We start from the raw sequence: 14,594 nt of genomic DNA on the forward strand, positions 1-14,594 counted from the left end.
AATCAGTGATAGAACAAACTCAATATATGACAGGATGAACAGTCATTTTTAAAACCAATTATAACCGGTTTTATAACATCTTATGCAGTAAATTATGATTCATTAAACCTAGTTATGACAGCTTATTACAAATGTTATAATGTGTTTTATAAACTGGGTAGTTTGGACCCTGGTTGATGATTGGCTGAAAGCCATGGTATATCAGACCGTATACCATGGGTATGACAAAACATGTATTTTTACTGCTCTAATTATGTTGGTTACCAGTTTATAATAGCAATAAGGAACCTCTGGGGTTTGTGATATGTGGCCAATATACCACACGTTGTGTCGTGCATAAGAACAGCCCTTAGCCGTGGTATATTGGCCATATATCACACCCCCTCTGGCCTTAATATAACTGTTATAAGGCTTTATGAATGCATACATAAGAACACCTACAGTAAAGTGTTACCAATTATTTTACAGCACTTACAACCCATGAAAATCTGAAATCAGAAAATCCACAACAATTTACACATATCACAGGATACAAAGACAATGTCAGTTTCATTAAGCACAAATGAATTTACCCTGCGTGAGAAAGGCCCCACATGGTCCCAGCTGACTATGAAAGATAGGTATCGTTTGTCGAGAAGTGTTTATGCTTATGGCACAACGCCACTTCTTGATTCTGTGTACTTTGAACCTGTAGAGGGTGTGGTGTTGGACAGAGGTCAGGAAGAGATTGTCTGTCCAATCAGAGGCAATCTTTACTGCCATTGACGGCAAGTTTTACAGTATGTCTAGAAAACACTATTCTCATACTCATTGCCCTAACTAAAGCGAAGAAAACAATATAAAAATAATAATAATAATAATAAATAAATAATAGTTGGGCACACAATGTCAACATGAATTATACCTGGTACGGACACCAGTTTCTGGAGCTCCTTCTTGAGGCGAGTGATTTCCTTACACAGCTGAATGTCATCCATCCTAAAGACATAAACATTGAATTATTTAAAAACCCTGCCTTATTCAAAATGTATTGAACCTTTTATTTAACTAGGCAAGTCAGTTAAGAACAAATTCTTATTTTCAATAATGGCCTAGAAACAGTGGGTCAGGGGCAGAACGACTGATTTTTTACCTTGTCAGCTCAGGGATTCGATCTTGCAAGCTTTCGGTTACTAGTCCAACGCACGAACCACTAGGCTATTCAGCAAATGGTCCAATCTAAGTTTACATGTATTTTCTTATTTTTTCTTGTCATTTAGCAGAAGCTCTTATCCAGAGCGACTTACAATAGTGAGTGTATACATTTTCAATACCGTTAACCCAGTATCACAGCATCACAGAGCCTACAGACACCCATTACTGTCAGCTAACTGAGAGCCTCACCTCCTCTACCTTTCTACCTGTCAGACAGGATGAACCTGCGGTGGGCAACAGCTTTAAACAGAATGCCTGACTTATTAGATATTTCAGATTCTAAACAGTGTCATCAAAGGCTAAAAACAAGATCCAATTATTAAAAGCAGTGTCGGGCTTCCTTACAGTGTGTCACGACATCCTCCGAAGTCGGTCCCTCTTCTTGTTCGGGCGGCGTTCGACGTCACCGGCCTTCTAGCCATTGCCGATCCACTTTTCATTTTCCATTTGTTTTGTCTTTGTTTTACACGCCTGGTTTCAATTTCCCAATTACATGTTCATTATTTAACCCTCTGTTTTTCTCCATGGTTTTTGTGAGCGATTGTTTTATTGTAAGTTTGGTCCGATCTTTGTGGGCTTGGTATTACTTCATGTATTTATCTCTGCTGTCCTGCGCCTGACTCCTCTGCACCAGCTACACCCAGAACCTTACACAGTGCCTGTGCCAAAACCTCTCTTCTCCAATGAATGAGGAAAGGATTTACCTCCCTCCCTCCATGTAACACTTTCCAAGCATTGCGATACAGTGCAATACAGGGAGTGGGACTAGGCGCTCTGCTCCATGTGGTTCAACTTTTTCAGCCTGGGACCCAAATTAGAAATTCTGTGTTTTCCTGGGACCCAAGCTGATGAAAACATGCAACTATATGTAAATATCTGTACATTTAATTGCCCTTATGCCTAAAACAAATGCAATACAGACAAAAACAAATGACAATGAAATGAAGTACCCATATAAATTGCCATTCATGTGTATTTTTCCCCATTAAAAACACTCGTACATATCTGTCTAGATTGGAACAGTTGCTGTTAAAATACAATCAATTATTTTCATTCTGAACTGGAATAAACTGATTGATCACATCACACAGATGTAGACCAGAAAACAAAACAAAACACACACACACACACACACACACACACACACACACACACACACACACACACACACACACACACACACACACACACACACACACACACACACACACACACACACACACACACACACACACACACACACACACACACACACACACACAGTCCTAATGAGAGGTGTGTGGCTGGTTGAAGTTTTCAACAAGTCTCTATTCTGGGCTTAGTTTTTGACAGTGCAACCCTAAGGTCATGCTCAGCATTGAGTGTGTTTCTCTACTTGTTTTTATTTTTTTAATTTATTTTAAGAGTTGAGAACCCTGACTCGCATAGGTATGTTGTGCCAAACGGGACCAGAACATCTACTGCTTTCTCAGCCAGCCAGGAGACCGAACTGTGTGAGTGTGTTTGCCTCAAAAAACATCTTCCTTCAATCAGTTTATTCCAGTTAAGAATAACAATTATTATTGTATTTTAACAGCAACAGTTCCAACCTAGACTAGGTTTCAACAATAATTTCTACAGTAAAATGTACAGTAGGCCTGATAATTTTTAATCTTCATCTGTACTGTTACTTAGGGTTGCACTGTTTCCTGAAGCATTCTGCTCTGTTCTGAAAGAACTCCCTGGGTTTACCGTCATGTTGTGGATGTTTGGTCAGGACGTGTCGTTTTGTTAATTTGTTCGTTATGCGAGTCTCATTACTAAGGACTTCCACACACAAAACACATTGTGGGGGCTCCTCGTTATAAGTTTGTATGAAAGAGAGAGAAACTCATCGCTGTATATGCGTTTCATGACAATTGAGCTCAGTCAGAACTTGTGGCTAGCATGAGTCCGTTTGATGACAGTGGTGAGTGATGGCGAGTGGGAATGACAAGTCAGTAGCTGAGACATCAGTAGGTTTATATTTGAACACATTTATGAAGATTTTACACTGTTGTGGAGAGATTCTTTACATGCAATAGAAATTAGCTGAAACATTTTTATGTAATTAATTTCATAATTCTTTTGGCCAAATTTCATATACACAAATGTAAATTTACAAACAGAAAACCGCATTTTCGTACCCTACAAAAATAAATTGAACTGTATTTTAAGACGGTTAAATGCTCTACTAACAAAAAAGCTGTTAGAATTGTAAGTATATGTATGTCCCTTAAGGTCCTTGTGTAATTGTAATGTGATATTGTACCCCCTAGCTCAATTGTCCATTGTTTGTAATCTATGTATGCTTGTGTTCCCTCATGTGCTTTATGTATTGATTTGTTGTTAATAAAAAATAATTTAAAAAAAAGATTGACAATAAAAAATACAAAAATAATAAGAAGAACATTTAAAAAAAAGACAACTCAGTAGCTGACAGCGTGTCATCAGCTGCCTGAACGACAGCGCTGCATTGTGTGTCGTGAAGTGATCTTCAAGAAAACTACAGAAAACAAGATCCGGTAAACCGCAAAGCACACGGGCATCTCCCTCTCACACTCGAGCAGCAGCCAAACTGAGCAGAGGCCGCTGCTTAAATTAAGCAGAAAGCGCATTGAACAGAGAGCGCACATGCACTTGGCCAAATCAATTCCTGTAATTAATCAAACAATTATAAATGTACACTGACACGTCATGACCCACCATTAACAGGTCCCGTGGGTCGCGACCCCTACTTTAAGAAAGGCGGCTCTAGATGCTGGAGAGTGGTGTCAAACAGACAGGGTACATCATCCATGACTAGGAGGATGAGACATCAGACCATGGGTTAGTTCTGGTCTCCTGCCACATGACACATTTCCCTTCTGAGGAACATCAGTGATGACTCATAGGTCAGTGTAGTGACGTACTGTAGAGCAGAACATTATTCATTCTGTAGTGTAGATAGAGCAGAACATCACTGCTGAGTGAGAGGGTCAGCTACAGTATCATCATTAGTAAGCTACATCATTGTTAACTCAGTGGCAGTGCTATAATTAGAATGTTGTGGACATGGCTACTGAGTGAGGGGTCAGCCCAGTGCCATCATTAAGAAGGGACAGCACTAGCTACTGAATAATGATGCTTTCAAGACAACTGGGAACGCTGAAAAAAACAAGGTCAAATCATGACGTCCGTGATCTTCAGGCCAGAAAGTGGGAGTTCTAGAAAGATGGATCCAAGTTGGATCTCGTTTTTTCAGAGTTCCTGGTTGTCTTGAACGCACTGTTGTCGGAAGTCATCGATTTCCGAGGTCCCAGTACCCAGCCTAGTGACCTCACTAGCAACTGAGTGAGAGGTCAGCCTAATGACATCAGTAAGAAGGGACATCACTAGCTACTGAGGGAGAGGGTCAGTTTAGTAGCATTATCAATAGGGAGGATTACAGGGAAAGTTTTTTTTTCACTACAGCTGAGAGGGACACTGCCCTAAGGTTTATACATTCACTCACTGTTGTAAGTTGCTTTGAATTCAATGGTTATAAAGATGAGCTGAAGAGAGACTGACTGCATCCCTTCTTATTTTTATAAGAACGGCATATATTACTTATTGTTACATTAAATACAGTAAATATTTGATTTGATTCGATTTGATTTATAGTTCATTGTTGGTTTACAGGTTGCCTAGATGAAGCTGAACCTTGACTTTTACAGTTTATACTGTAGTTTGAACCCATGCTACTCTATTCTTTATCTAAGACAATAAAGAGAATGGCAGGGCACTGTTCTTACGGTTCCCCCTGTCCGTAGGCCAACTGTAGCCCTCTGGTGATGGATTCGGGGTTCTGACTCCTAAACTTGAAATAGTGTTAATTATCACGTATCCTATTGAAGTATTGAGTGCTACTGTCTAGGGCCAACACCAGAAGTTTATGGTTCTCTGTAGGAGGAATGTACATGGTGGAGGCAATTAAGCTTGAAATGTATTGAGTAAAAGGAAGGGCTGAGTTGGGTAGCTGAGCCTACAGACATCCATCACTGTCAGCTAACTGAGAGCCTCGCCTCTCTACCTCCACTACCTCTCTACCTGTCAGACGGGATGAATAGGGACCTGCGGTGGGCAAGGTGCAGAATACAGATGATGTATGGCCCGAGGGGAACCACCGTATTCTACTTAAACAGATTATACTCCCTTCTATTCAATTATAATGAAATTGTTGAAGCAGCTTTGCTTCTTATCTTTGTTATCATTGTTATGAGTGGTGAGTTGAATGGGTTTTCTATAAACTTGATTTGATCACGGATGCTACTCATATTCCTGAATTGGCAACATACAGGGATCGTTACACTAACTACTTGCACTTTATATGCTCAGCTATTCTAATTAAAGTCTGATTAGATTACTGTGTTTCAAAGTCTTGGCTCTAAATGAATCACAGCTCATTCCCTGTCTCTGTGTCACAGTAAGGAAGGGAGAAGATGTCACTATAGTGCATTCTATACGGTTACGATGGTGTAGCACCAGTAAATATGCAGTATAATCATGCCCGAGTATAGACATTCCTGGATTACTCCTTTCATTCCTCTCTATTGGATCTGTCTCTTCTAACAGTGTACATAACTGTGAGCATGCATTCACACACACACAGATGTGTCCCTGTCTTGAGCTTAACCCTTCTAACAGTGTACATAACTGTGAGCATGCATTCACGCACACACAGATGTGTCCCTGTGTTGAGCTTAACCCTGACCCAAAAGCCTAGAAGGGATGAGAAAGCCAAGCCTATGGGTTCATAGCTTCAACCCCGCAGCACACACACACACACTTACACACACCAACTGGTTAATGGACTGATGAATGTTTTATTTTTTGTTCTCTTGCTTTGTTATTCTCCATGTTATGTCTTTCTCCGAGAAGCTACACAGGAAAGGGCTGAAAATATCCCATATTAATATAGGTAGCCTTAGAAATAGTGTTCATGAAATCAATCACTTGATAACATCAGATAACATTCATATATTAGCCATTTCTGAAACTCACTTAAATAAGTATTTTGATGATACAGCAATAGCAATACAAGGATAGATAGGATAGAATAGACAGAAATGCTTATGGGGGAGGTGTTGTTTTATATATATATTGGGTAGCTGATATATACAGTTGAAGTTGGAAGTTTGCATATACTTAGGTTGGAGTCATTAAAACTGATTTTTCAATCACACACATTTTCTTGTCCTAACTGACTTGCCAAAACTATAGTTTGTTAACATCTACTTCATGCATGACACAAGTAATTTTTCCAACAACTGTTTACAGACAGATTATTTCACTTATAATTCACTGTATCACACTTCCAGTGGGTCAAAAGTTTACATACACTTAGTTGACTGTGCCTTTAAACAGCTTGGAAAATTCCAGAAAATTATGTCATGGCTTTAGAAGCTTGGCATAGGCTAATTGGCATAATTTGAGTCAGTTGGAGGTGTACCTGTGGATGTATTTCAAGGCCTACCTTCAAACTCAGTGCCTCTTTGCTTGACATCATGGGAAAATCAAAAGGAATCAGCCAAGACCTCAGACAACAAATTGTAGACCTCCACAAGTCTGGTTCATCCTTGGAAGCAATTTCCAAACGCCTGAAGGTACCACATTCATCTGTACAAACAATAGTACGCAAGTATAAACACCATGGGACCATGCAGCCGTCATACCACTCAGGAAGGAGACGCGTTCTGTCTCCTAGAGATGGACGTACTTTGGTGCGAAAAGTGCAAATCAATCCCAGAACAACAGCAAAGGACCTTGTGAAGATGCTGTAGGAAACAGGTACAAAAGTATCAATATCCACAGTAAAACTAGTCCTATATTGACATAACCTGAAAGGCCGCTCAGCAAGGAAGAAGCCACTGCTCCAAAACCGCCATAAAAAACAGACTACGGTTTGCAACTGCACATGGGGATTTTTTGGAGAAATGTCCTCTGGTCTGATGAAACTGTTTGGCCATAATGACCATTGTTATGTTTGGAGGGAAAAGGGGGAGGCTTGCAAGCCGAAGAACACCATCCCAACCGTGGAGCACGGGGGTGGCAGAATCATGTTGTGGGGGTGCTTTGCTGCAGGAGGGACTGGTGCACTTCACAAAATGGATGGCATCACGAGGAAAGAATATTATGTGGATATATAGAAACAACATCTAAAGACGTCAGTCAAGAAGTTAAAGCTTGGTCACAAATGGGTCTTCCAAATGGACAATTACCCCAAGCATACATCCAAAGTTGTAGCAAAATGGCTTAAGGACAACGAAGTCAAGGTATTGGAGTGGCCATCACAAAGCCCTCACCGCAATCCTATTGAAGTTTGTGTGCAGAACTGAAAAAGCTTGTGCGAGCAAGGAGGTCTACAAAAATGACTCAGTTACACCAGCTCTGTCAGGAGGAACGGGCCAAAATTCACCCAACGTATTGTGGCTACCCAAAACATTTGACCCAAGTTAAACAATTTAAAGGCAATGCTACCAAATACTAATTGAGTGTATGTAACCTTCTGACCCACTGGGAATGCGATGAAGGAAATAAAAGCTGAAATAAGTAATTCTCTCTACTATTATTCTGACATTTCACATTCTTAAAATAAAGTGGTGATCCTAAGTGACCTAAAACAGGGAGTTTTTACTGAGATTAAATGTCAGGAATTGTGAAAAAGTGAGTTTAAATGTATTTGGCTAAGGTGCATGTAAACTTCCAACTTCTACTCTCTCTCATATATATATATATATATATATATATATATATATATATATATATATATATATATATATATATTCAAAGCCATATCCCTGTAAGGCTTAGAGAAGATCTCATGTCAAGACGATCTCATGTCAAGTGTCACTGAAGTGCTGTGATTGCAGGTTCACCTGCCACATCTAAAGTTTATTATTTGGGGTTCTTGCTATAGGCCACCAAGTGCTAACACTTAGTTTCTAAATAATTTGTGTGAAATGCCTGATAGTGTATGTGATGTAAACATAGAGATATACTTCCTTGGAGACCTGAATATTGACTTGTTTTCATGAAAATGTCCGCTCAACAGGAAGCGTCTAGCTGTAACCAGTGTCTGTAAATGGTTCAGGTTATTAATCAACCTACCAGGTTGTTTACAAACACTAGAGGAACAAGATCATCCACATGTATTGATCACATTTTTACTAATACTGTAGAACCTTGTTCTAAAGCTGTATCCATACCCATTGGATGCGTTGATCACAATATAGTGGCTATAGCCAGGAAAGCCAAAGTTCCAAAAGCTGGGTTTAAAATGTGATGAATTTATGAAATTGCTTCTTCCAATTATTGATAAAAATGCACCTATTAAGAAACTGACTGTTAGATCTGTTAAGGATGCATGGATTGATGAGAAATTTAAAAACTGTACAGTGGCCTGCGAAAGTATTCACCCCTCTTGGCATTTTTCCAATTTTGTTGCCTTACAACCTGGAATTAAAATATATATTTTTTTGGGGGGGGGGTTGTATCATTTGATTTACACTGCATGCCTACCACTTTGAGGATGCAAAATATTTTTATTATGAAACAAACAAAAATGAAGACAAAAAAACTGAAAACATGGGCGTGCATAACTATTCAACCCCAACCCCCCAAAGTCAATACTTTGTAGGGCCACCTTTGGCAGCAATTACAGCTGCAAGTCTCTTTGGATATGTCTCTATAAGCTTGGCACATCTAACCACTGGGATTTTTGCCCATTCTTCAAGGCAAAACTGCTCCAGCTTTTTCAAATTGGATGGGTTCCTGCTGGTGTACAGCAATCTTTTCCTGCTGATGTACAGCTGTCTTTAAGTCATACCACAGATTCTCTATTGGATTGAGGTCTGGGCTTTGACTAGGCCATTTCATGGCATTTAAATGTTTCCTTTTAAACCACTCAAGAGTTGCTTTAGAAGTATGCTTCGGGTAATTGTCCTGCTGGAAGGTGAACCTCCGTCCCAGTCTCAAATCTCTGGAAGACTGAAACAGGTTTCCATCAAGAATTTCCCTGTATTTAGCGCCATCCATCATTCCTTCAATTCCGACCAGTTTCCCGACCAGTCCCTGCCGATGGAATAACATCCCCACTGGATTATGCTGCCACCACCATGCTTCACTGTGGGGATGGTTGATAAGGGAATTTATATGCTTAAAGGTAATGATTAAAGAATTCCACCCTAAAATGTAACTTTTAGTGATTATTAGTTTATGTAGCATGTATAATGAATAATTAAAGTACTAAACATAAGTCCAATAAGGTTTGGTAGAGACATGGGAGGGAGAGAAATGTGTGTGTGTGTGACTAAGAAGATACCAAGAACAATTCAACTGTGTATGACCTCACCATGCTAGAACTCTGAGAAACTTACAATAGGACAAGGAGTCCTTTCAAGGTTCCTCTAATCTCGGGGGAATTGAACTGTCGGCTTGGTAGTGATAAACAGTGGATACAACTCACCTACTGTTCGTGTGTATGTATGTGCTTAGGATATCTACTGTTTGTGTGGAGGTATGTGCGTAAGTAGGGAGTGAGTTATAAAATGGATGTCTTTGTATTATGGACTTCAGAACATTCTCGTGAATAAACTGTACGAGCCTTTTGCATAAGCTGAGTCTTTGCCTAATTATTATTAAACCCAGGGTCTTACAAACCTCTGGGATTGGTCAAAGCTATTGATTGTTAGTTATTATCATTGGGATTGATAATTCTCGTGACAATGGTGTTCTCGGGGTGATGAGAGGTGTTGGGTTTGAGCCAGACATAGTGTTTTCCTTGATGGCCAAAAAGCTACATTTGAGTCTCATCTGACCAGAGTACCTTCTTCCATATGTTTGGGGAGTCTCCCACATGCCTTTTGGGGAACAAACGTGTTTGCTTATTTTTTTCTTTAAGCAATGGCTTTTTTTCTGGCCACTCTTCCATAAAGGCCAGCTCTGTGGAGTGTACGGCTTAAAGTGGTCCTATGGACAGATACTCCAATCTCTGCTGTGAAGCTTTGCAGCTCCTTCCGGGTTTTCTTTGGTCTCTTTGTTGCCTCTCTGATTAATGCCCTCCTTGCCTGGACCATGAGTTTTGGTGGGCGGCTCTCTCTTGGCAGGATTGTTGTGGTGCCATATTCTTTCCATTTTTTAACAATGGATTTAATGGTGCTCTGTGGGACGTTCAAAGTTTCAGATATGTTTTTATAACCCATCCCTGATCTGTACTTCTCCACAACTTTGTCCCTGACCTGTTTGGAGAGCTCCTTGGTCTCAATTTTGCCGCTTGCTTTTTTGTCATTTCACTTCACCAATTTGGACTATTTTGTGTATGTCTATTACATGAAATCCAAATAAAAATCTATTTAAATTACAGGTTGTAAAGCAATAAAATATGAAAAATGCCAAGAGGGGTGAATACTTTTGCAAGGCACTGTATGGTTGAAAGAGATGGGGCAAAAGGAGTGGCTAATAAGTCTGGCTGCACATCTGACTGGCTGACTTACTGCAAATTGAGAATTGATGTGACTAAACTCAACACAAAGAAGAAGAAACTGTGTTAGGGAGCCAAGATCAATGATATAAAGAATGATGGAAAAATAATTGGAGTACTTTAAATTAATTTATGGGCAGAAAGACAAATTCATCTCCGTCTTTCATTGAATCAGATGGCTTATTCATCACAAAACCATTTGATGTGCCAATTATTTTAATGATTACGTCATTAGCAAAGTGGGCAAACTTAGACAAGAAATGCCAACAACGAACAGTGAGCCATTGTATTCATGCATAAAAAAAACATATAATGAAAGAAAAGCATTGTCATATTTCTTTTTAGTTAGTGCGGGCAAGGTGCAAAAATGATTGTTATCGATCAATAATGACAAACCTCCTGGCATTGACAACTACTGAGGAAGGTAGCTGACACTATAGCCACTCCTCTGTCATATATTTAATCTGGGTGTAGAGGGAAGTGTTTGTCCTCAGGCCTGCAGGGAAGCCAAAGTCAGTCGGCTACCCATGAGTGGTAAAGCGGCCTTTACTGGTTCTAAAAGCAGACCTATCTGCTTGTTGCCAGCTCTTAGCAAACTGTTAGAAAAAAATGGTGTTTGACCAAATACAATGCTATTTCTCTGTAAACAAACTGACAACATACTTTCAGCATACTTATAGAGAAGGGCACTCAACATGTACTGCACTGACACAAATGACTGATGATGTCACACCCTGATCAGTTTCACCTGTCCTCGTTATTGTCTCACCCCCCTCCAGGTGTCGCTTGTTTTCCCCAATGTATTTATTTCTGTTTCCTGTCTCTCTGTGCCAGTTCGTCTTGTATGTTAGTCAAGTCAACCAGCGTGTTTTTCCCCATACTTTTTTTCTATTCTCTTTGTGATAGTCCTCCTGGTTTTGACCCCTGCGTGACTCTGGACTTCTTTCCCGCCTGCCTGATCATCCTGCCTGGCCTGACCTTGATTCTGCCTGCCCTTTGGTACCTTTTGGACTCTGAACTGGTTTTGACCTTTTTGCCTGTCCACACCCATTCTCTTGCCTTCACCTATTGGATTAATTAATATTGTAAGACTCAAACCATCTGCCTCCTGTGTCTGCATCTGGGTCTCGCCTTGTGTCATGATAGATGATTGGTTGAAATTCATGAATAATAAGAATATTGTGGGAGCTGTACTGTTAGATTTCAGTGCAGAATTTGATATTATTGACCATAACTTGTTGTTCAGAAAACATATCTTTGAATGGACAGAAAATTGCTTTTCAACCACTGCCATATCATGGATTCAGAGCTATCTATATATTAAAACTGAATTCATTTGATGTTTGATTTTTGCAGTTTGCTGTTCGCTCAACATATAGAAATGAGAAGCAGGCCAGAGTTTAGGCACCATATTGCAGAGGTGGAGAGAAACAACATCAGCGATAATCTGAAAAACTCTCTCCATCATGTCAGATGGCTCCACAGACAGTTCTGTGAAAGAGGAGGAGTTAGTTTGTCAGATTCTGTCACAAGGGCAAGATCAAGTCGGTGGAGAAGACAGACGCGGCACACATAAGCAACGCCATCAGTGCCATCATGGAGGGAGTGGGGGAGCAAGTTGGTCGCTCTTGGAACAGATGGAGCTGCTGTGATGACCGGAGCCAAGAATGGTGCGGTCAGCCGGCTGAAGGGGGACAGGGCCTACATCACCGGCATCCACTGTATGGCACATCGCCTTGAACTGACCTTTTCTGATGCCATCCGGTCCAACTTGGCAAACCTGGTAAACAGCTTCCAGGCTCTTGGGCACACACCACTGGCGCCCATCAGAATTGGCGGGACCCGATGGGTAGGACACCTATTGCGTGCACTGGACCACTTCCTGCGAGGTTACCAGGGGTTTGTCCAGCACCTGGAACAGGTAGTGGCTCTAGATTGCTATGCTAAGTACTCCAAATGTCATCATCAATATGTAATGTCCAGTAATAACAACAAACACGGTTACAATTAGTAACATCATGTTTCAATGCTTTATGCACTGATAAAATGTGTCATATCTAATATATATATTTTTTTTGGACGGCAATTAATTGTCTATTTGTATGTCTTTGTTCTTTATCCATTTCAGATTCAATCTGCTGATGCCCAAAATGTCTGACGTGTCCAGCAGGCCAAGGCCAGTAAATACTACTGCGAGGGAGGCTGTTGTTATCCGCTTCTGTGGCTTCCTGCATGACACACTAACACACTTGAGCATCCTGTCCGCCTATCTGCAGAGGTCCACCATCACCATAGCAGAAGCCCACAGCTCCTTGTGCTCAACACAGGCTGTACTTAAGAAGTACAAAACCAGGTATGTTTATTTAAGCTGCAATAAGAAATACTTAAGTGAATTAAGAGAAAGGATTACGTCAATAAGACAGGGAGTGAGAGTGTGTTGTAAAGGAAAATTCTGAAAGGATGGTAAAATGAGCCTTTTCTCATCAGAGAAGGGCCCATGATGAAAGGCCACAATGGCCAACAGATGAGGGAATTTCGCTGACCAGAGGTGACAGCAAGACGCTCATCACCTCACAGGACAAAATGCTTGACAGGCGAGTGGAGAGTATGACTGACAGGTTCCAGTACACCAGTATAGGGGTCCTGTGTGCCACCAAGTTGGTCAGCTTCACCAACTGGCCAGAGTCAGGACATGCAGCAGGTTACTCTGTTTTCTATTACAGGGCAGTCAGGTTAGATTCAGGATCATATTTTTATAGTTTGAGAATTTAAACTGCATGATGCTTGTTGTAATGTATTCAATTATTCTAGAATTTGGAGACACTGAACTGGGAACCCTGGTGGACCATTTCAAGCCTGTCCTGGAGACCTCTGGCATCCATGTGGAAAGGATCCCTTTACCAGTGGACTGTCCTGGAGACCTCTGGCATCCATGTTGAAAGGATCTCTGACCCGTGGACTGTCCTGGAGACCTCTGGCATCCATGTTGAAAGGATCCCTGCCCAGTGGACTGTCGTGGAGACCTCTGGCATCCATGTTGAAAGGATCCCTGACCAGTGGACTGTCGTGGAGACCTCTGGCATACATGTTGAAAGGATCCCTGACCAGTGGACTGTCCTGGAGACCTCTGGCATCCATGTTGAAAGGATCCCTGACCAGTGGACTGTCCTGAAGGTGCCGATGTACCAAGGGCCCCAGTACCTGCAGAAGATGTCCTGGTTCCGTGTCAACAGCAGCCATCAGCATTCCTGCCCTGATTTGCTAGCATTGGTTGACCTGGTCCTGTCCTTCCCTGCCTCCACAGCTGAATGTGAAAGCGGTTTTAATACCATGAAACGGGTGAAAACCGATTGGCGGTCCAACCTAATGTCTGATACACTGTCAGATTTCCTTATGGTCCAGCTGTCCTCTCCAGAGATCAGGGAGTATGGTCCGATAAAAGCTGTGATTCTGTGGCACCAGGACTCTGTCAGGAGCAGGAGGCCAGACTTCATGGACTGTGCAAAGAGGCTGATTGCGGTAGAGAGTGAGGAGTCTGAGGTTTAAGTTTATTACAATGATTTAAGCATCTGATAGGTTTACAAAACCTTCAAATGTACTTTTATATTTCATCCTTAAGTACATTTAATAGCCAATACTTCAGTAGAATTTTGAGTTCAAGACTTCTTCAGTTGTATTCAGGCTGGGAAATTAAATCGAGCCACAGCCAAAATTAACCAGCATCTGATAAGTCTCTTTGACCTGTATTTTATCAGGGTATTTCTACTCAAAGTAAAGGATTTGTAGATGTGTTTCCCCTTTGTATCAGGAGAACACCAGTTCTATGTCCACTGCACTTCTCATAATTGTATCATTTTTGCACTCTGGACAGCACTTTGGGTCA

General features: G+C 41.0%; 1 protein-coding gene across 1 annotated transcript in view; it reads right to left on the reverse strand.

The window, feature by feature from the left end:
* LOC139370334 (bMERB domain-containing protein 1-like) overlaps positions 1 to 14,594 on the reverse strand; it is a 42,740-nt gene that overhangs the window by 17,066 nt on the left and 11,080 nt on the right. Inside the window, exon 3 of the mRNA XM_071109756.1 lies at positions 905 to 978. Within this exon, the coding sequence (XP_070965857.1) occupies positions 905 to 978 (74 nt within the window). The remainder of the gene's footprint in view (positions 1 to 904; positions 979 to 14,594) is intronic.

Source organism: Oncorhynchus clarkii, chromosome 17 (assembly GCF_045791955.1).
Source record: "Oncorhynchus clarkii lewisi isolate Uvic-CL-2024 chromosome 17, UVic_Ocla_1.0, whole genome shotgun sequence".
NCBI lineage: Eukaryota > Metazoa > Chordata > Actinopteri > Salmoniformes > Salmonidae > Oncorhynchus > Oncorhynchus clarkii.